Genomic DNA, 20,792 nt, shown 5'->3' with positions numbered 1-20,792 from the left:
TTAGATGTTGCGTTGCTGTGTTAAACCGTTGCAAGTCAGTGCAACAACCTTTATATTGGAAAGCGTACAATAGTAGCTGAAGCATTGACATCCAGTGACCCAAGACGAGGGTGAAGAGACGACGGATAGAACTTGAGATCTCAGAGTCAGGTCGCTCCCATCATATGCTCCGTAGCGCGCAAGGTGCATACAATATATTTCCCTGCGTTTGAACAGAGCCGCAAGGCCGGGTCCCGAACCGTCTTTTACGCCATCAACCACGTAGGGCGTCCAAACTGTTTGAGGCAAGCTCAACAATTTGCTACTAGGTAACTAACAGTAGGTACAAGAAAAATCTCACTACGGAGAAGATGGAGGTATAGACGGACCTCCTGTCAGACGAGTATGTGGGGCTCCATCAGGCGCTGAAACCCCAGTGAGCAGGAGTACGATGGTCGCTATCCGGGAGGAAATCAGGAAGACGCAACGTCTGGCTTATAGGCCTGGCAAATGTCGAAAAGGATACGTTGCCTATCAGCATCTGACTCAATGACTTCCTGGGTTTCAGGAAGATACTGAATTCGCGTCATTGAACTACCGATGTTGGGCGCCCAGGATCTTTTCCTCGGTGATACATATGTCAGGGGACTTCTCCGACTCTCACAGGGACTCGCGATAAACGGGGATGCGGATTCTTCATCATCGGAGCGGGAAGTACGTGATCCAGGCGAGAGAGGATTAGAGTAATATTCTCCTCGCAGGTCTCAGCGAGACGCGGAACAGTACAGGAGCCCATACCGTCTCCACGTCCTTCGCTGTGAGTCCTCTGCGACACAGGAGAGTACTGCGGGACCAACCATGTCTTCCTATCAAGTGCCATCGCGTCGTCAAGAAGAGAGGGAAGAAGCGGGATTCACGCATTTTCTTCTTTGGGTCTGATTGACGTGAATTATTGGAGACAGTTCCGGATTGTGTTTATCACGAGCAGTGATGTACCCAAATGATAACTCGGTGGGGAGAACGATAAATGAAGGGTAGACGGCGGCAAGAGTAGCGGGTGAGCGACTTTCCGAGAGCATAACGCAGGTATACATGTGATCACATTGAGGGTGCCACCACAAAGGGCGTTGTGGAGTGTCTTTAATGGGATCTTGAACCCATTTGCCTCTTCCTGGAAGTCGCCCTGCCTAATTTGGGCGTTTTGACTGCCTCTCACGTATCCTTCACGCTCCTTTCACTCCTGACATACGTCAACCCGCTCTCTGTGCTTCTCTGTGGGCCCATAGCTGAGGGTATATAAGAGCCTCGTGCTCGTTCCTTCTCGGGTCGCATCTTTCCCCCGTTCTCCTCCCTCCTCCTTCCTCTCAAACGACCCCTTCACGCTGCGCTGGATGCTGCCGCTTGACAGTCAGCACTACGTCCTCTCTGGAGTCTGTTGGCGATATCCTATTCAATAACTGACGGTCCACAAATTTGGTCATTGATCTTGCTTCGGATGCATCGGCTCCCTTTATGCGACTGATTCACAGTGCGCCTGTTCCATCGTATGCGAGCAACGCCTTCGGGAGACTTGCAAGGGCCCAATTCTGCGGTACCTGTGCTATGTTCCTGGACTACCTTCCGGTTATCCCATGTATTTGCCAGACTGGAGGGGACACTATAATCGCGCATATAGCCACACTTTCCGTCCGACGTTGGGATCAGACTTCCACTTGGTATATCTAATCTTATCTTATCACCTTACACTGCCGTTGATTGATTGCTCGGCCCGCGACGAACAGGACCCAGACCAAGTCGTCTAAGGTCTTGCTTATCTTTGCAGCACCTCTCTCATCCTTTGCCAACTGACCCATTGAGAGACAATTCCACTCACAACGAATCCACTATGTCGGCTACCGAACCGGGAACGCTCAGCCACGCTCGCTACGGGAAGGACCTCGTGCGCGTCCTTCGTGTCGTTCGCGAAGGATCGACGCACCATGTCGTCGAATACAACGTCAAAGCGCTCGTAGAAGGCGACATCGCAACTAGCTATACCAAGGCGGACAATTCTGTGGTAGTAGCTACCGACTCCAGTAAGTCATTCTGTGATTCTATGTTCGCTATATGCTGATCGTCCTCAGTCAAGAACATCACCTACTGTAAGTCCCCTGTTGACTCTCTTGGGAGGCAGATCTCGATCCACATTGTACAGACATCGCGAAGACATCGCCGCACGTTCTTCATCCCACGCGCTTTGCTCTTCATATTGCGACGTTCCTACTCTCCAAGTACCCGCATCTGCACAAGGCATTCGTGGACGTGGAAAGGCTTAGGTGGACTAGGATTCCGCTTAGCGGACAAGGCCAGGTGATTGCTGTCCGTCCATTCTTCCGACCGATATCTTATCTGTTTGGTCTGCAGTCGACGCCGCACCCTCACTCCTTCTATCGCGACGGAGATGATAAGCAAACCGTCTCTGTCGAGGTCGACGGCACCAAAGGGAAAGATAAAATGGTGGCGCACGTCCGAGGCGGGATGCGGGACCTGTTAGGTGAGCCGTGAACCCGGCTGCGCCGCATAGAACGCATACTGGGTCACTGCGGGCTGACAAGGTGATCCGTTTCAGTATTGAAGTCTACCGGCTCCGCCTTCCGTGACTTCGTACGCGATGAATTCACCACCCTTCTAGAGGTCCCGGACCGCATCTTCTCGACGTCCGTCGATCTCGAGTACGCATTTGGGGAAGTCAGGATCCCCGCGGAATATAAGGATTCAGAGAAGGTGGAGTCCAACGTGATTCAGCCCTGCTGCAGTTGACTGACTAGTTCTCTTCGTGGTTTATCAGGTGCGTCTGCCTATCGGAGAAACAGATATATATGCTGACATCTTTGATAGACCTTGAAGTCCTTTACCCTTTCCTCCGCCGGCAAGGGCGACGTCTGGGATGCTGACTTCGCTGCTGACCTTGCTCGAAAGATTACGCTCGACGTGTTCGCTACCGACGAAAGCGAAAGCGTTCAGGTACGTCGGCATGTCACAACTTTGTCTGTATGCTGATTGGGGCGTTTTCCCTATTTGCTAGGCCACTCTCTACAAGATGGCGCAGACGTTACTGAATGAAGACCAGTACATCAACACCGTCACTTACAAGCTGCCGAACAAGCACTACGTACCTGTGGATATGCGGTACATTGGGGTGGATAATGTGACTCCGTGAGCGTCCTGATCGTTTCGCCTTCGTTTCCATCTGCTCTTTCTCTTGCGGTGTGGGTGCACTACACGCTTCTGCGATGCTGCCGGTGCCTTCCCAGCGGTTTATACTTCGACTGCGGGCGCTGTCAACTTCTTTCTACCTCTTCGCTCCAGGAAGACTTGTCAAGGCTTTCTTGATGATCCATTTTGGGTGCCGGCGGTACGTTTGACGTAGATCGTCGGCGAGGGATCTCTCGGGCGTGCATGGTCGCGCAGATCCACTGAAAACAGTCTGGACTGCATCTTCCTCGACGTGCATTCCTCACGCCGATCTCGTCACCGCCGGGAATCCAGCCCTTCGAGCCCGCGTCACCGCCGGGACTGGTGCCAAGGGTGATAACGTTTGTGGATGTCATCCTCGTCGAGTCTGGACTCTCGGTGCCCACTTATTTACCGGCGGCACGGAATCGGATGCTCGGTCTCGCTCTGGCCGGCGCGTTTCGTCCGTCTGGGATGTCTGTCTGGTTGCTATTCGGGTACTGGCTATCGATGCGTCGCGATAGGAGTTCTACGGCCACGGCCACCATGCTAAGTTTCTACCCTCTTTGATACCCTTTCGCAATACCCCAGAGTGCAGTGATGCTGACCATGTGACAGGACCGAGGCGGAGGTGTTCACCCCGTTGGCCGCACCGAGGTGAGTGCGCTTCTCACAAGATAAATGGGGAATATACTGATGACGTCAATGTTTCTGTTTTGGGTGCTGTTTCGGTCTTGTCCTGCGCGGTTTGCTTCCTCTATTTCATGCCATTCTGCCGATGTTCAGTGGATTGATTACTGCTACAGTTACCAGAAAATAGGTGCTTTCGCTACGACGATAGACAGCAGCATGCAATGCAATACAAATTCAAAGAAGTGATGTAATTAGACGCATGACCATAAGCGGAAGGCGGGTGGCCCGGGGTCCTCGTGACGTCAGGCAGCCCCCGAAAGAAGATGGAATGTCATAACGATGGGAGAAGAGAAGAGGTTGCGTTTGCATTGCTTGCTAGCTCCAAACAGACCTTTGCTCCACTCGGACGACACCAGCTTGCCTCTCTCCTCGACACCGTTCCCGACAGCGCCGACGCTACCATGGGCGGCGACCACAAGTGTCCCGTGTGCCAGGCGACGTTTACGCGCCCCCAGCATGTCCAGCGGCATATGCGCTCCCGTGAGTCCCACTTCTAATACAAATATCTTGGAGTGTGGGGTTCGCTCCGTTGCACCCTCGAGACTCGGCGCCACCCTCCCGCTCCTCTCCGACAAGAGGGCTTACCCGTGTATTGCACAGACACCGGAGACAGGCCGTACAAGTGCCAGCACTGCGGTGATCAATTCGCTAGAAGGTGAGTCTTCGTGATATCTCGAGCACCGCTGGAGGTTCTGGTGGAAGCGACGTCGCGAGAGAAGGGACAAAGCCTGAGAGCAGTCGCGGGTCAAATCATGACGCGGAATTGATACGAGACTTGCGGCGATTCCACCAGTGCTGCCAGGCCATCTTCACTTTCGCACACTAACGCGATGACATGCACCCAGTGACCTCCTCTCTCGACACGTCAACAAATGTCACGCAAACGAAAAACCTCCAACAACATCAGCGCCTAACCAACGGCGGAAAGGCTCTGCAGCGGCCTGCCGCGCCACGACATCCAAGCAAGCCTGCGACCAGTGCGTCCAGTCGTCGCTACCTTGCGACGGCGCGAACCCGTGCTCGAAATGCGTGCAGCGCAAGTGCCGTTGCACCTACGTGAAATTCCACAGGCAAACCGCCCCTGTCGGCCCTGGACACCAGATCCGCCACGAGCCTGGCGATGTCCTAGGCGTCGGCGTGCCTGGTATGGCGGGTGCCTTTGGGTTCGACCCGTTGACTGGGGCCCCGCGATATCAGGACGACTTTTACCTGAACCCCGCGCCGGGGACTGGCCTGGCGAACCCCAACGTCATGTTGCCCTCTATGTCTCTCGACCAGCTATACGGTCAGCAGGCCCCAGCCACGGTGACGCAGCAATTCACATTCCCACCTCTTTATCCAGCTGGAGCCGGGGCCGCTGCAGGCGCCGCTCCTGATTACGACGCGGCTGCCCCGAATGGCGCAGCCGGACTCGACTACATCATGCGCTATCGTGCACAAGCCGATCTGCTACGAAGAGCTGGCGTGCCAGTTCCCCCACCCGCTGGCTCACTCCCCGCAAACGGAGGGGGAGTCATGCCTGGACTTTACGCCGACAATACCTCGACGAACCCGGCTCGCTTCTCTCTCTCGACCGCGGCATGGCCGCAGCACTCGTCCAGCCAGCCGGACCTGCAGGCGTATGCACAGAATGCGGACCTCGGGTCGCGGCGGCACCACTACGAGAACGGGTCGACCACGAGCCTGGCGGGGAGCGACAGTCGGCACTCTCTGTATTCGTCCACCAGCTCGACGAGCTCGAGGCATCAAGACCACGGGTCGAACAGCGTGTCCCCCGTCCCGCCACCGCAGATGGGCTACGCGAACAACCAGTACGCGCAGCAACAGGCGGCGAGACCCGTGTCGCAGCAGTCCGCGCATCCGGGCTCGGTCGCGTCGCTGCTGAACAACATGAGCACTCACCGGGATAGACGACACTCGATCGCGACGAGCCATAGCGGGGACTACGACTCTACGTACGACTATGAGAGCACGAGCTCGCACGGCCGCGAAGGCTCCGTTCCGTCGTCTTCCGACCACGAATACTCGAACCGCGCTCCCTCGGTGAACAGCCATCACTCCTCGGCGCATCACTCACACTCTAGTTCCATCAGCAATAGCGTCGACGGAGAACGTGGGCAGCAACACGAAGGCGAGGGGGGGTTCTCCAGTGCGTTCGGGATGATGAGTCTGGATGATCCGAACGTCCTCGCCGGACTTAGCAACGACGCGCCGCCGTTCTTCAGCGGGGAAAGCATGAACGGGATTATAAATAACTCGCAGGGCCAGGGAGGTGAGAACGAGCCAACACCGGGCGCGAGCATGAAGACACCGAGCACGCGCGAGGTGGAGACGAGGGAGTTGCGGGACTTCTGGAAGCAGTACATGCGCACGCCGCTGAGCTCTACCGGCGGCAGCGGGTGGACGCCTATCTTTGGCGGTGATGGCGGCGGGTTGTTGGGCCGGCCGAGCCCGCCGAAGAGGGGCCTGAGTCGCGTGGCTAGTTTGCCGAGCGTGAAGACGCCCACCGGGCTCGGGGACGTGAACCGCACACTACTGCAGCCTCTCGTCGTTCCTGGACAGGATGGGGAGCAGGGACAGACGAGGACGGCTTTGCACTTTGCTGATAGGGATGATCTTAAGAGTTACGAACAGGCGGTATTGGCGAGGAAAGGACTGACGAATCTGAACCTTGTGCCGAAACGCGCCAGGCAGCAGAGTGGTCAGCAAGGGCCGGGAGGAGGACAGGGACAGGGACTGAGGTTGCCGCCTGTGGGAGTTGTCACAGGGATCGCTGGTAACGTCAGTCTTGTGCCGAATAACATGAGCGGGAGTAGCGGAGGAGCGGATGTGAGGAATACTCAAGCGCCAAATGCTGCAGGAAGTAGGCCAGGGTCGGCTATGAGCGGCGGCAGCGGCGGTAGTGGAGGGTCGTCTTCGCTTGCGAATGCTTTGCAGGATGCCGGTAGTCGGCCGGGGACCGCCCAGTCAGAAAACGACGGACACCACGGTGGTCGGCCGAGCGTGAAGAGGCTAGCAAGCCAGACGCTTCAGCCTGAATATAGCAAGAGGCCGCAACTCAGCCGCCCCACGCCGCCGACGTTCAATGCTCCACCTCCGCTCTGGGGCCAAGGGCAACGACAAGATCAGGAGAACGCGGTGGCCGACGGAGATGGTGAGGACGGAGACAGACGGACAGTGAACATCTCGGAGCGCATGAGAAGAATGAGCGCGCCGACTGTTGCTGGGTATCCTTAAATATTGTCATATGGGTACGCACCCATCCTCTTCCTTTGTGCTCGACTGAGGTTCATGGAGCTAAACCTAGATTCTTTGTCCAGCTGGTTTTAATGACTTATTCGCGGCGTGGATATAGCCGACTTCCTGCTTCTTCTCTTCCCTCGTCTGCATCGTAAGGATGCGGGGGCGGGATGAATACCTCGAGGATTTCGACGATCCCTTTTCACGTGTATGTGCTTTTCTTCCGCCTCCCTTATGCTTTAAGCTTCGCCACTCGACTGCCCTGCGTTGCCTTGATGCTTGACACGAACCTGTATTACAAGCCCCCTTCTCCCATCGGACGGCCCTTTCCCCATAAAGATTGATACGATCCTGTACAACATGATACGAATGATTGGAATGAGTTATGTAGTGTAGTGTACTCGACTAATGTGACAATAGAGTTGTCTCGAATGAAACGTCAGATTTGACTCCTGCTCGTGTGCGTCTTGTCACTGTCAGGGGAGGGATGGAATCATGATTGCTTCGCTAGGGCAGCCATGAAACCATGTCGGGCTGATCATTCGTAAACTCTGACAGAAGCCAAGTCCCAGTACGCATTGATGAAAGCAGCGGGATTTTCGTCGACGTAGGCTGATGAGTAATAGGCGTCGGATACAGCGAACGTCCAAATTAACGTATATGAATGTACTCACTGACGCAGTCTCCTGGACATCCATCGGAATTGAAGACCGCGCCCGCCCAGTCGCCGCCTTCCACTGTAGTTAGCAAAGCACTACCATGTCATTTTATCCAATACGACGTACAGAGAGTGAGGTTGATGATAATATTGTTCTCGCCGAACTCTTCGGCAAGATCGCAACTTGTGCTGTTCGGGAAGTACGCGGTGGGTGTACCCTGTACAGAAAAGGATGAATAACAGTACCTGTCCAGATGAGAGGAAGGCATACCCAGAGTTTGGGGTCTATGATTGGGGACGCGATGGGCAGGGAGACGTCGAGGGGGACGGAGCGGTCGTTGCGAGGCCAGAACCATATCTTGATGTAGGCGTTCGTGCGCTCCATGGCGTACCACCCCCCGCCGTTCTCGTTGAATGCGGGCCCGTAGCTGTTCATGCTCGGCGCTGAGACCCCGCACCCGGCGTTGTAGTTGTCGAACGCATTGCAATCGGTCGTTTCAGTCGTCCTATGAGAAGCAGAATGACAAATCAGGCCAACCGAGATCAGATTGAAAAAGAGAACCAAGCGCACCCGGTCTGTGTGCGGTTCGTCGCGGGCATGGTGCACCCCGGGCCGGTGTGGAGGGTCATGGAGTTGGGCGCGACGTCATTAACGCCCTCGAGGATGTCCACTTCGCCCTCGTATGGCCAGTTGTTCGCGCCGGTCTCCCAAGCGGCAGGCCATGTCGCGCAGCCTTGCGGCATGTGCCGGATATCGAAGCTACAAACAAGCTTAGTTTCGAGGTAGGGTCCGGGAAGGAGGAAAGAAGGGAGGGATACAAGGAGGGATGGGGAAGTACGCACATGACGACGTGCGTGGTGTATGTCTTATAGGACATGATGCGCACGCTGTCGCGCCCCGGGTCGCTCGCGTTCAGGACGGTGGTGTGGTCCGCGCGCATGACGAAGCTGTCCCAGGACGCGTACGTGAGGTTCTTGGCGAGCGCGATGGACTCATTCACGTAGTTTCTGTTCCGAGGTGAGAAGGGGGAGTCGAGCGGCAGGTGGGTGTACTCACACGCGACCGTGGGTGGGGTCTGCGATGGCTTGGAACTGGAAGGCTTTGAGGAACTCGGAGCCGACGTGGTAGTCCGAGAGGTAGTACAGACCCGGGATGGTGGCACGCACATAGGCGGCCAATGCTACGGAGACGAACGCAGTAACCAGAATCATAGCAACGCCGCGAACTGCGAGTGAACGAAGGAAAGACAAAGAGAAAAGAGCGGAAGTGCGAACGTGCCGTGGCAGTCAGAGCGAGAGAGGGGGAAGAGGCTCAAATAAATGGCTGAGGCAGCAAGGGCATGCGTAAATATAACCGTGTCTTTGCATGACAGGCACGCATGGACCGGCTGTCGATCGTCCGAGGAAGGCCCGAAGGTGAATGGGTCCCTGACCTGAGTGGATTTGCTGGCGCAGCGAGCGAAGGAATGTCCGACGCGAGATATCTCCTCTAATGGTATATCTCAGCCAGAGTGCTTCGCTGCGGTTCCAGGCATTCCTCAGCTGGACCAACACAGAACCACACGGGCTGTCAGACCAGAGGGATGTCTAGCACTTGTGAGTATCGAAGCAAAGATCCAGAGCCGTTGCACGAGGTTAGAGAGGCAGAGGAACGAAAGGCGATAAAGAGCGGGTGCAGTGCACTGTTCCCCGGGACTTAAATAGGTGCTTTGTGTGATATCCGGGTTTCAGTTCCTAAATCCCGTTCCGCAGGACAGAGAATATCGAAAGGGGGACGAGTCGTTCCTCGTCACCCTCCCCGTCACTCCCTAGCGGTCGACTGAGATCGGTGACAAGGACCGACCAACATATCAGTTTCCAATTCATCTCCAATGTGCTTATCCTAGTAGACACCGTAAGTTCCAGGATAGACCCTCGCGGACTCCGGATGCGGGGAGACCGTAGTCTTAAGTTGAAGACATACCTTACACGAATTCCGGCATGAATCTCGGGATCGACGAGATGACCGATTTCATCTTGGCGCGGAAGCTAAGATAATGGTGGCAGTGATATACCTTAATTTCATCCCTTCGCATTGGAACTTCAATCGATGGGGTGGTGAGGAGTTCGACACCTCAGACCAAGTCACTGTACAGTAGAACTCTCGGACGAGGTCGACAAAGGATCCGGATCGGGCGAAACTGTCTGACTTGACCGATTCAGTCTGACAAAGCTCGATAACTCCCAAGGAGACCTCGGGTGATGTTTTGTGGCAATCGATCTTTGTTAGCAACTCAAGCTCGAGCTCGCCGGTGGTGGTGGCGTCTGCCGCCAAAGACGCGTCGCCTTGCCGCTGCCGGCGATTCGGCGTCTTTCACTCTGCTTGATTGATCCTTGAACAACGGGACGCCTTTGGGCCTTTGGCTGCTTCTAAAATCGTGAATGTACTGCTAGTTCTCTCACCACTGTTGAGTATGAAAGTCCAGATCACTGAGGAACAGTACATCTGTTCAACGCCACCCCGGCTTGACTTTCGAACGTAGGGGATGTGGCGGCCGCAAGTCCGCCGCACGTCCCCGTCAGGCCTGCACTGCACGATGCGTCCGCTCTGATATAGTCTGATACGGATTGATATGGAAGCCTAGATTTGCATCGCGACGTGTCGAAAGCTGTTCTCCCAGTGATGAGGCATCGCTCCGGACAACAAGAATGTCCATCCATAGCCCCTATTTGGTAGGTCTCAGATCACGAAAGATGTACGGCATAGAGGGCATACAGAGGATATAAGACATCGGTCGAGGCCTCAGAGACCACTATCCCATCCGTCCCATCCTATCTCATCTCATCTCATCCAACCAGCCAGCCATGTCCAAGGGCGTCGTCCTCATCACCGGTATTACAGGGTATGTATACGTCGTCGTATGCTCGTGAGCCCACACCGTGTCTTACATTCTGCATTGTCTGCAGGTACGTTGCGACCCATACCGCCCTTGCCTTCTTCGAGGCCGGCTACACCGTCAAGGGCACGGTGCGTTCAGCTGAGAAGGCCGACTTCTGGATATCCGCCTTCCCGCAGCACAAAGATGCCTTCCAGTACGCGATCGTCGAGGACATGACCCTGCCGGGTGCCTACGACGAGGCGATCAAGGGCGTCGACATCGTCGCACACATCGCCTCGCCCACGCACTGGAACCCCAAGGACAACGAGAAGGACATCCTCCTGCCGGCGATCAACGGCACGAAGAACATCCTCAGCGCGACGAAGCTCGAGCCGCGCATCAAGCGCGTCGTGTTCACCTCGTCCTTCGCCGCCGTCTCCGACGCGCGCAAGGAGGTCAGCCCCGACAAGGTCTTCACGCCCGCGGACTTCAACGACATCACGTATGAGGAGGGCAAGACCGCGACTGAGCACCGCTGGACGTACCAGGCGTCCAAGGCGCTCGCCGAGAAGACGTTCTGGAACTTCATCAAGGAGGAGAAGCCCTCCTGGGCGGGCTCCGTCGTTGCACCCATGTATGTCTTCAACGCAGCTTCTGGGGATGGATGGACCGCTAATCGCGAATGTACAGCGGCACCTACGGTCCGCCCCTCCAGCCCGTCAAGTCCCTGAAGGACATCAACATGTCCTGCCAGTTCTTCCTTGGCCTCGCCAACGGCACGTTCAAGAACGGCGTCCCCGCAATAGGGTTCCCCTTCTTCGTTGACGTCCGTGACGTCGCCCTCGCGCACCTCCGCGCCGTCGAGCTCGACGTCGCCAAGGGCCAGCGCTACCTCCTTGTCGGCGGTCCCTACGTTCGTTCCTCCTGCTTCTTCCCACACCGATACATAAAATTAACTGCATTGGAAAATACAGAAACCCGAGCAAATCGTCGACGTCGTCGTGCGCAACTTCCCCTTCCTCAAGGAGAAGCTCCCCGAGGTCGACATCACCAAGGTCGACCTCGAGTCGACGCCGTTCAAGATCGACACGTCCAAGACGACGGGCGAGCTCGGCATCACGTTCACGCCCTTCGAGAAGATGATCGTCGACACCATGAACCGCCTGCTCTTCCTCGCGAAGCAGTTCGGTGCCATCCCTTGAAGTGCCTAGCCTTAGCGTGTTGTAGGGCGTGTAGAAAATTTGACGTGTATCATGTATCATTACGGATCGATGACTGCTTTCACGGATTTAATGGATACCATTTGCATAGAGCTGCTTGCTTGGAAGTTGGGTGGGAAGGCGCAATTTCCTAGTGGGGTGTCGTCAGGAGTACCCAATCTTCAATATTCGAATTTTGCTGCTCCGCACAGCATCTCGTTCGCCCCACTTGATTCAGATGGGTCAGAATCGCGAGCTCGAGTCTATCATCGTCCGCTCCGTATCTTCGGTTTTCCTTGCTCGAGTTGCTGGGACTTAAGAGCAATCCCGCTGTTGGTGGAACATACCGCGTCGACGGTGCGTTACGCTTCTAGTCGCAGCGAGATTCCGCTGATTACCTGCATACATTCAGAGTCTTCGAACTCGTCTAATTGCAGGTGCAACATGCTGTGATGGTCGACACACTGCCAGCGGCACTGGCTTCAGAGTTCAGAGGCCCTTTACGACTCGGAATGGCCGGTCCCGCCGTCCATCGTCCGGACAGTTTCGCAGGCGTTGCGCCTCCCAGCTAAAGTCTCGCTATCTCCGAGTCCCTGCTCTCGCTTTTCGCAACTACATCGCACTTGTTCAGATTTTGGAATCAGTGTTCTCGGCTCGACATGTCCCTTTCCTCAGACTTCTTCTCATCATCCCCTGACCTTTGTTTCGTGACGTCCGTCCTCTCACATCCTCTATGGTGCCTGGCCAGATTGCCGACGGAACAGATAATATTCGTAGGTCTGAACTGCTATCATTCAAGTCTGATTCATGAAGTTGATCATTTCGTAACTTCGGACATGGCTGGGAAAGGTGCACAATGTCCCCCACTGGTCTCTGGAGTTCCCAATTATCCTCGACTTGCATCGAGGGCGGATTCTGGCAGGCTCGTTATTGGTATCGTTATGGCGCAAATGCCTCCCTACTAGGGCTTCTAAACTTGCACTTCGGCGGAACGGCGCACCACCACCAAGTTCATCGACCCCTCGGTACCGAAACTTATTGCCCGACCAGAATAAATGGATGTAGGACAATCCTCGGCTTCCCAGCGCTCAACATCAAGGTCTCGTAAGACAGCGTGCCTGGGTGCATTAAGAAGGCCGAGGCGCTGCTAAGCTGAGCACACTCGGCGGATATGATGTCTGGACGGAACGACATAAAATCCCTGGCATAGAAGGCCTGCAGGCCACCCCAGGTTTTCCCTTGTTCAGGTGACGGTGTGTTCAAGTTAACCATGGCGTCCCTCTCCCAGCTCTCCAAGATGCTTCTTGCCATGACTCCTCTCTTAACGCTTTCAGGCACCGAAGCGTATACCACTGGGATCGCCCAACGCTCGGTTCCTGGACCTCTCGTTTGGGCAGCGAATCAAACGCTCGCAGGATGTATCTGTCCAGCCGACTCTTACGGCGAATGGGGGATTCTCATCAATATATTCCCCGGGTACCAATGCGCGTATCCCAACGGTGCCTGCGCGTGGAGCGACGTCGTACGTAGATATTCGCTATACTACCGTACCGTGTCTTTGACATTCGGACGATACAGAGCGGCCGACTCCAAAATACTCCGCAAGGGAACTGTGAAGCTTATGCCCCATGTCCCAGTACCGGATGCACTTGCCCGGACGATCTCAACGGAGACGCAGGTGTCTTGATTAACTACTTCAGAGGCTATCAATGCGCCTACCTCCGAGGCATTTGCACTTGGGATGAGGTAGACTGTCGTCATGTGCTCCGCATAGTTTCTCTGCTGATTCAACGCCTGATGCAGTTTGGGAATGTGGTTACTCTTGCTGGGGCGAACCCGAGCAACTGTCTCGCGACCGACGCCTGCAGCGCACTCAACTAAATTACCTTGGACTTCCGTCCCTGTACAGCGATTCCATTACAAGCTGCTGTTATCGGTGAAGATACTGTTTAACTATGGAAATTGTAAGAACGGCGAAGTTGTAGGTATTTCAGAGCGAAGACTGTCCCTGGGTTTCTGTCTCGCTTCGCGAATGGGCCCCTGAGATGCACTTGACAGCAGAGATACAGAAAAGGTCGAGGTGCAGAGGTTGACGAGGGTGAGCGCTGGATAATTTACAGCTTTGCAGATCAAATACTCCGATCGTCATCGCCCATGCCCAGGCTCTACTTGGATGGATTTCCACGATTCCTGCCCACCTACCATGTACGGTGGCTGATGGCTTTATCAGCTTGATATGTACTGACTGCTTCAAAAGTGTTTCTCGCGTGTGAGGCTTTCAGGGCCTCAGGTGAGCTCCTGAACGCTGTGACCCAAACGAGTTCGCCGTCCGTCCGGCGAGCTGTCCGAAACAGCAAGGCCTTCTTAAGCCTAAGGGTGTTGAGACAAGCGAGATACTCTGTCCTTGCGCCTCGTCCCGCTTGCATCACATTCATCTGTTCTCCTTAGTTTCGTCCTAAATTGCGAACAGCCTGTACTTTCAAGGCTGACAGGATCTTGGACCCATAAGACTCCAAGTCCGTAACATTCTTCTGTATCGACAGCATGTTTCAGTGCTTAGACTTACCATTAGAGCTTCCTTCATCCCACATCGCGTTGCAACCCTTACCGATTGCCGTCAGTATGTCTGCATGTCTCCATTCCGTTCCTACTAATCAAGCCTGACACTGACATGTCTTGGCGAGTAGTCCGACTCCAATGCAGCTCTTCAGTCTCATACACGGAAGCTATGATGCCCGCATCATGATACTAACATTGCTCGATATGCAAGATCTTGCATGTTTGTCAATTACCACCTCCGCGTTGCTAGATGTGTGTAGGCAAAGAATGGTCCAAGAGGTCATTTTCTATGGAGAGACGGCTCTTTCAAAGGCGGTTTGCTTCTGCCACTCCATGCTCCGCGATCCATCCTGGCCGCCTACGTAGACAGACGCTACACTTTCACTATCACACTATCGAAGTTCTCGATGATATCGAAGAACTGGGCTAAAGGCTTGGCTCACCCAGACGAGTCCAGTGAAGATATGCCAGAGTTCCTGGCGACACTCTTTGCACCCCTCCTAGAATCTTTCGTTAACATATCCTTGCTCAATCTGTCTGGAACAGAGCACCTGCAGTCCTTATATACTTTCGGCAAGGCGCTTGCTGCGTATTCAGCCCGCATGGAACTGGTGTCCTTGGATGGGCGGAAGCTCGTAGAACTGCTTGGGGATGCGCTGGCGCACTGCTAGCCTTCCTTGCGAAGAGTCCATTTGCGCCTAGGAGACGAGAATTGGTCAAGCATCTGGCTTCTCTTGCGTCCCTGTCGGGATACCCTCGAAGAATTGCTCATAAAGTCTGTTGGTTCTCGTACTATTTCACGAATGGATTCACTCTACCCATGGCCAACATGACCGACCTCGGGATCGTTCAACCTTACGTATCGGTCTTGCCCTTCAGTAACTCCCACAGGTACGGACAGCATTTCCGAACTTGTGCGATCTTCGGCTTACATCCAATAATGTGCACGGCATCAATCTGCAAACCGCCTCTGACAATATCTGTACCGAATGGAGCTCGTTCTGCCTTTTTTCCGGTAGTGCAAGCACTCTGCTTTCACTTGGCCTCAGCTGTCGGATCCCATACTAGTATTTGAGCTTGGGATCTGATCACTGTGAGTGTATGTCTTCCACCGATTCTCCTAGGTTTGAAGCTGTGCATCTCACGTAAGACTTAGTGGACGAAGTACGACGTGCCGATCCTCCCAGAGCCAGGGCCACCTGGAACCTCCATGCTGCTCTGCGACTTGCACAACCCCGATGCTTTTGTTTGCAGATCCCCGATCCATGAAGATGTGGACGATGCGCTTGGTAAGGCATCATTCTGGGAAGCTTCGCGGCGCCTGGAATACTTTATACTGTACATCCAGAATGGGCCATGCTGTAATCGGTTGCTTGATTTCTTGGTGTGCCACACTGTGAGCGGATGCCTGGCTTGGAAAACTGGGGCAAAGACTCGAAGTATTCGAATCGTTTCAGGCTGCTGCTACACGACCCTCCTATCTCTCTCTCGCGATGTCAAACACGCGCTTCTATGCACTCACGGATGATGATTCGCCGATTCTCCGGTGCAGGGTCTCTGAGTCTCTCGTCAAGCTCCTGCGGGACGATACGACAAGCCTTCCGCGTTCCTTCACGATAGTTTCAGCCTCGCTACATTACGTGGAGATACCGATCCGCGAACCAATCACATTTCAACGTGTAACTCACTTGTACAGGATGCGCAGGTACCCGTCTGCGTTCGCAGATCTCGAGGACCCGAGGGCTGTAAAGCTATTCGAAGTCAACACTTGATTCGGCGCCTTGTAAGGCGTTCACCTTAAGAGAGTCACGGGGGCTGCGAATCCACTGACCGCATACTCCCTACTAGGACCAATTCCTTAGATCACGACAGGAGCCGTGGCCGCGAGACAAGCGGATGGTTCCGTATTTTTATACCTGTAATATTACCTAGTAGCCATTGTCGAATGCATGGAGGAGCCTGTATAAGAGATCCAAGATAGACACTGAACGATTCCTCCCTCTCGCGGATGGTACTTGACTACTGACCTCGAGCGCGTCGCGCCACCGAATGTTCACTGCGCGCAAAACCCTTGTCAGAATTATCACATAGTTAAATCGAAGTCCTTCAAGTTCAAGGGTGGATGAAGGGATGAAAGCAAGTACAAGCAAACAACTTGTATATGTTAGTCAGACACATCTAATGAAGCGAGAGCGCCTCATACAATAACAATACTGTATCCCCAGCAATTCCCGGGACTAGGGATCAGTTGCCCAACCCGCTACTCTTTGCTCGGTCTACCCGAAACTTGTAGTACTCCCCGCTTGTCATAACAGGGTACTTCATGGGATTCTCCTTCGACACGCAGCTGGGCACATCGAACCCAAAGAAGAACGGGCACGAGTACCGCTCCTTCCCGCTCTTGTTAATGACACGATGGACGGTCGATACGAAGAAATCGTTCGTCTGGCGCATGAAGCAGTCAGCGATGTTGACGACAAGAGCACCAGGTACTGGAGGGGCTTTGACCCAGTCCCCGGACCTGGAGAGAACTTCGAGTCCCCCGCAGTCGTCCTGGGTAACCATCGTGAAGCATTCGAAGTCTGTGTGGGCTCCGATACCGTTCTGCTCTTCCGCTGGGGCCTGCAATGAAAGAGGTTGCTATCAATATTCCCGCCTTTCTGTCTTCCGACAAACGTACCTCCTGCTCAGGATAATGCAAAATACGCATAGCCGCTTCCGGTCTCTTCACGTACTCATCGAAGTAGTCCTCAGGCATACGCAGCGCCAAGGCGAACATCCGCGTCATCTTGCGCGCCAGCATTAGTAGCTGCGTATGATATGCATACAACGTCTCCTTGAAGCCCGGGAGACCATCTGGCCAGATGCTGATAGAAGGTCTCTCCTTATCCACAGCGGCAGGATCGTATTGTGCGTCGTAGGCCCAGTTGAATGCCTCGCTAAGGTCTAAAGCTCGGTCAGTACGGTTTCTACTTTCTGGTAGTCGCCCACAGGCGCACAGACCGTTGTACTTTCGCTGGTTTCGGTTATAGCCTTGCAGGGGGTGGTACCCCACATACTCGTTAGGCACAAGCCCCGTCCATACGCTCATTTTCTCTTCCATAGGAAGGGCAAAAAACCGCCTCGCCTGCTCGAACGTATCCTCCTTGTACCTTCCTTCAATCCCCTAGGGCCGAAATCCAGGTGAGCCAAGTAAAAGACAAGCGTTTGCGACACTCACATGATTAACAGCGTAGAAGAACCCTATGCGGGATGCAGCCTCGCGGACTTGTTCCGCCACCGCCTTGCGATCCTCGATGTCCTTACTGAAGATTCCACTGATGTCAATGATGGGTATTTCTCCCGTGTCTTTCGCGACGTTCGACTTGTAGGACACTATCTGGCCGTTCTGCAGCTGCAGTGTCGATACGGTAGCATTCGATTCGATGGTGGATGTCTGTGACATATCGACAGGGCCGTGGGGTCAACCATCCTACGGCCTGCTATATGAAGCGTTAGCCTGACAAATATCGCGCATCCTTGTGTACCGTTGAGATAGTGGATCGTCGTTTCATTCGAGGCTATTCGAAGAACCAGATAGCGGGGACAACCGAGAATAGTATACAGTATCATATTATGGGTTGCCGTACCGAGAGAATACCTTCCTGCCGGCGGCAAGACACAGGGTATAACGTCGAAGTGGTACGTCCCATCATTGCCTGTACAGGACTCTCGGAGCCAGCGGAGTAAAACTATCCTGGCCTGACGCTCCGATTTTCACTGTAATCATTCGGCGTTCGATTATTTAGGAGTAATTCGACTCACCGAGGGCAAAGCTACTTTGCGAGCGCCGAGCGCGATACGCGAAACAACTCCAAAGAAATCTGATTTGACTGTAACTAGGACGAGACTCTATTTGTTCGTGCGTGATGAAGCGACAACAGCTCTAGCGAAACAGCAGAGCCTCCACACGTTGCCAGCTGGCGGTCCTTAAGAAGTGGTTCAGCAAGCCTTCCAGCTCTGGACCTGTCGGCAACGCGTGCGCATGCTGAGCGCAGCGCGATCAGTTGACGATTGGGAGGGATGGTATGGGGATATTGTTTGCCGCGCAATATGTCCGGACCTCAGGATCAACTTGGAACTTGACTCAGCGACGAGGTCTAGCTGCAAGAGCAAAGAATATTCATTTTGCCGAACTCTGGCAGAGCCTAAGTCCATTAGCAGGAATGATTCGCTGAGCAATAGTCATGTTATGCACACACATGAAGCTTAGCGTCCGATTTCGTCTTTGGAGCCGCTTACATCTTGTGTAATATATCTTCCCCAAGGGTATCGAGAGAATGGGGAGAATTCCACTTCGATGCAAGCGGCACACGCTCTCGCAGAAGCGGCTGAGTGTATCTGAGTCCCAGCTGTATCACCTTCGCGTGTCCGGCTTCCTCATGCTCCTCTACACCATAACACGCGAATATCTCAGTCACCAATCACAAATAGGGTTTCAATCCGAACGAATGCCGTGGTGCCAGCTCCCAGAAGTCCTCGAGGAACCAGCCAAGAACCCGAATGGCGACCAGCGATTGGTTATACTTGCCAGTGGGCGAGGTAGAGGTGGCAGCAAACGCTTCAGCGCCTAGAAGCAACTGCTATATGCGAGTGTTCCGTTCGTCGAGAACGACGGCTTTGGGCAGGGGAGTAGAAGGCATCCGTTCATGCCTCCTACTCAAGGAGCAACGGTTCAGGAGCGGTATTTCCCTTATGTAATGCACGTTGGCAGATCGAGCGCCACCCTTTGACTTGACTTCGGCTCACTGTATTTAGAAACCGTCTGTAACTGCTTTTCACGGAATCGAAACGTAACCATCTAGATTCAACGTCCGGCGTCTCCTCCAACGCACGATATTTGGGGCCAATCCGCTCGACATTGTTCCTACAACTGGAGGCCGTCAGACATTGCTGATTGCTGAGTCCATACTGGACATAACGATCACTATTTGGATCTTTATCCGTTGGAGGGGAAGTAACTCACGAAATACTGAAGACCAGCTAATACGAAGATGCGAAGAAAATCGCAAGTGACTCGCCAGCAGTGGTTAGATGAAGGTTGTCCATTTCGGAGGACTACAACTCTATGCTCTCCTTCGCCTTGAACTTCCTTGCTGCACGTTCCGAGGACCTAAAACAGAATTGATTGCCGTAGAGCTCGAACTCGAGATGCGGTATATCCAGTACGGTCTGAGCGATTGTTAGCGTCGACGATGACAATGGCTGGCCGGTAGTCGGCAATGTAGAGTGGAGAGGAACGAAGAGTTTGAAAATGGAGTTCCGTTTGGGGAGTACTGGTGGGTGTCAGAATTGGCCGAGCGAGCATGATCCAAGTCGTACGACATACGTTTGACCTGGTTTCGCTGGGTTATTACGCGGAACGCGTTTTCAGTCTCGAGTATGACGATTCCAGATAACCCAATAAGAGCAGGGTTCTTCGCCTGGCCGACTGATGTCACAATATAACGGATGGTCAAGGGACTAGGTGAAGAGTTGCGTACCGGTGATTAGCGAGCCGTGAAAATCCGCCTTCACAAGCTTCGCGTGCATGTTGGAAACATTGGGTGTTGACCGGGCATTGGACCGCGGAGGAAGATTGTGTAGCTCGGACATGTACCCTAACCACATGTGATGAAGCGGGAGGAAGAGGTCAAATCTGGAGGCGTCGAAGCGAAAGCGTGAACGAACGGTCGCGCGCCAATACAATGCCGACTAGCCTTGACTGAGATTTGTGCAGCCTCCAAGGACCTCTCTGCACAGCAAGCAACCCCTGCCCAGCCTTTGCCTTCGCTTCTTTCCGTCTCGCTTTCTTCTCGTCCCGTTCCTTCTTCGCCTTACTCTCCTTGGCTGGGTTCTCCAGCATAATCTGTTTCCCGGAAATACGGGATGCATATGTACCGGCTGGATCAGATGTCGTGAGGTGCGACTGGACATAGGTCGGAGTGAAAGGTGCTGTGGAGGTGATAGTCAATCGGCGATTGGCAAGTGGCGCGTAGGGATTGACCGGGGCATTGGGAGTCCTCGAGCGGGACGCTACTGCGGTCACGTCAAGGACGACTAGTTCCTGGCCCGAAGGAGGTGCCATTTCTGCGTATGCATCGACTTCCAAGGTTAGGACTCGTACGGAACGGCTTTCGAAGTTCGTAGTTTCCGTTCGGACTTTTGCGGCTGTGCACTTGTGCTGCTCGGGATCATCCGAGTCCGGGTGTGGCTTCGTTCGCAAAGTTCTAGTCATCGGTGAATGACGGACATCATTTGTTGAAAACAGTTGGTGGCCCATTTGCTCATGATCACATGCCGGAACAGATAAAAACTAGACCCTAAGCTTTCTGTCAAGGACAGGGGATTCATCTCGGACTGCAAACACCGATT

The 20,792-nt window shown here is 54.2% G+C and overlaps 7 protein-coding genes across 7 annotated transcripts; 4 read left to right on the top strand and 3 right to left on the bottom strand.

The window, feature by feature from the left end:
- Positions 1-1,817: 1,817 nt before the first annotated feature.
- On the top strand, positions 1,818-4,078 carry GLOTRDRAFT_62332 (uricase). Its single transcript, XM_007869080.1, has 9 exons — positions 1,818-2,054; positions 2,103-2,120; positions 2,174-2,328; positions 2,383-2,512; positions 2,588-2,742; positions 2,857-2,982; positions 3,044-3,174; positions 3,811-3,849; positions 3,979-4,078. Exons 1-9 carry the CDS (start codon positions 1,865-1,867, stop codon positions 4,010-4,012), a joined length of 978 nt encoding a protein of 325 aa, XP_007867271.1. The 5' UTR covers positions 1,818-1,864; the 3' UTR covers positions 4,013-4,078.
- Positions 4,079-4,510: 432 nt separating this feature from the next.
- On the top strand, positions 4,511-7,536 carry GLOTRDRAFT_139382 (uncharacterized protein). The gene is made up of 3 exons (XM_007869079.1): positions 4,511-4,540; positions 4,731-7,136; positions 7,206-7,536. Exon 2 carries the CDS (start codon positions 5,032-5,034, stop codon positions 7,120-7,122), a length of 2,091 nt encoding a protein of 696 aa, XP_007867270.1. The 5' UTR covers positions 4,511-4,540; positions 4,731-5,031; the 3' UTR covers positions 7,123-7,136; positions 7,206-7,536.
- Positions 7,537-7,663: 127 nt separating this feature from the next.
- Positions 7,664-8,995, bottom strand: GLOTRDRAFT_44523 (glycoside hydrolase family 16 protein; the record flags this gene model as incomplete). Its single annotated transcript, XM_007869057.1, has 7 exons — positions 7,664-7,737; positions 7,800-7,856; positions 7,911-8,001; positions 8,055-8,289; positions 8,346-8,543; positions 8,627-8,791; positions 8,841-8,995. 7 exons carry the CDS (start codon positions 8,993-8,995, stop codon positions 7,664-7,666), a joined length of 975 nt encoding a protein of 324 aa, XP_007867248.1.
- A 1,428-nt stretch (positions 8,996-10,423) lies between these two features.
- Positions 10,424-11,953, top strand: GLOTRDRAFT_77747 (NAD P-binding protein). The gene is made up of 4 exons (XM_007869078.1): positions 10,424-10,665; positions 10,730-11,275; positions 11,332-11,554; positions 11,616-11,953. The coding sequence occupies exons 1-4, from the start codon at positions 10,628-10,630 to the stop codon at positions 11,841-11,843; spliced, it is 1,035 nt and encodes a 344-aa protein (XP_007867269.1). The 5' UTR covers positions 10,424-10,627; the 3' UTR covers positions 11,844-11,953.
- Positions 11,954-13,257: 1,304 nt separating this feature from the next.
- GLOTRDRAFT_25998 (uncharacterized protein) lies at positions 13,258-13,583 on the top strand (the record flags this gene model as incomplete). Its single annotated transcript, XM_007868988.1, has 2 exons — positions 13,258-13,362; positions 13,419-13,583. Coding segments are annotated over 2 exons (270 nt in total), but the record flags the coding sequence as incomplete, so codon positions are not given.
- Positions 13,584-16,643: 3,060 nt separating this feature from the next.
- On the bottom strand, positions 16,644-17,844 carry GLOTRDRAFT_43895 (isopenicillin N synthetase; the record flags this gene model as incomplete). The annotated part of the gene is made up of 4 exons (XM_007869007.1): positions 16,644-17,039; positions 17,080-17,409; positions 17,455-17,565; positions 17,620-17,844. The coding sequence occupies 4 exons, from the start codon at positions 17,842-17,844 to the stop codon at positions 16,644-16,646; spliced, it is 1,062 nt and encodes a 353-aa protein (XP_007867198.1).
- Positions 17,845-19,158: 1,314 nt separating this feature from the next.
- GLOTRDRAFT_77744 (RNase P subunit p29-like protein) lies at positions 19,159-20,552 on the bottom strand. The gene is made up of 5 exons (XM_007869077.1): positions 20,144-20,552; positions 19,922-20,076; positions 19,768-19,869; positions 19,405-19,714; positions 19,159-19,349 (listed from the first exon to the last, which is right to left on the bottom strand). Exons 1-4 carry the CDS (start codon positions 20,503-20,505, stop codon positions 19,497-19,499), a joined length of 837 nt encoding a protein of 278 aa, XP_007867268.1. The 5' UTR covers positions 20,506-20,552; the 3' UTR covers positions 19,159-19,349; positions 19,405-19,496.
- Between the last annotated feature and the right edge of the window lie 240 nt (positions 20,553-20,792).

Source organism: Gloeophyllum trabeum, assembly GCF_000344685.1.
Source record: "Gloeophyllum trabeum ATCC 11539 unplaced genomic scaffold GLOTRscaffold_00009, whole genome shotgun sequence".
NCBI lineage: Eukaryota > Fungi > Basidiomycota > Agaricomycetes > Gloeophyllales > Gloeophyllaceae > Gloeophyllum > Gloeophyllum trabeum.
The sequence above is the reverse complement of the archived record's forward strand: the minus strand, read 5'-3'. Positions and strand labels throughout refer to the sequence as shown.

What these genes read in the sequence shown, in the direction of transcription:
- GLOTRDRAFT_139382 (XM_007869079.1), top strand. Translation starts at nt 5,032, where the DNA reads ATGGCGGGTGCCTTTGGGTTCGACCCGTTGACTGGGGCCCCGCGATAT.
- GLOTRDRAFT_77744 (XM_007869077.1), bottom strand. Translation starts at nt 20,505, where the DNA reads ATGGCACCTCCTTCGGGCCAGGAACTAGTCGTCCTTGACGTGACCGCA. An exon ending in TGGAGGCTGCACAAATCTCA is followed by an intron (nt 20,077 to 20,143) that starts GTCAAGGCTAGT and finishes CGACGCCTCCAG; the next exon opens with ATTTGACCTCTTCCTCCCGC. An exon ending in TCACGGCTCGCTAATCACCG is followed by an intron (nt 19,870 to 19,921) that starts GTACGCAACTCT and finishes TTGTGACATCAG; the next exon opens with TCGGCCAGGCGAAGAACCCT.
- GLOTRDRAFT_77747 (XM_007869078.1), top strand. Translation starts at nt 10,628, where the DNA reads ATGTCCAAGGGCGTCGTCCTCATCACCGGTATTACAGG. An exon ending in GGCTCCGTCGTTGCACCCAT is followed by an intron (nt 11,276 to 11,331) that starts GTATGTCTTCAA and finishes GCGAATGTACAG; the next exon opens with CGGCACCTACGGTCCGCCCC. An exon ending in TCCTTGTCGGCGGTCCCTAC is followed by an intron (nt 11,555 to 11,615) that starts GTTCGTTCCTCC and finishes TGGAAAATACAG; the next exon opens with AAACCCGAGCAAATCGTCGA.
- GLOTRDRAFT_62332 (XM_007869080.1), top strand. Translation starts at nt 1,865, where the DNA reads ATGTCGGCTACCGAACCGGGAACGCTCAGCCACGCTCGCTACGGGAAG. An exon ending in CGCTTAGCGGACAAGGCCAG is followed by an intron (nt 2,329 to 2,382) that starts GTGATTGCTGTC and finishes TTTGGTCTGCAG; the next exon opens with TCGACGCCGCACCCTCACTC. An exon ending in ACCCCGTTGGCCGCACCGAG is followed by an intron (nt 3,850 to 3,978) that starts GTGAGTGCGCTT and finishes GCCGATGTTCAG; the next exon opens with TGGATTGATTACTGCTACAG.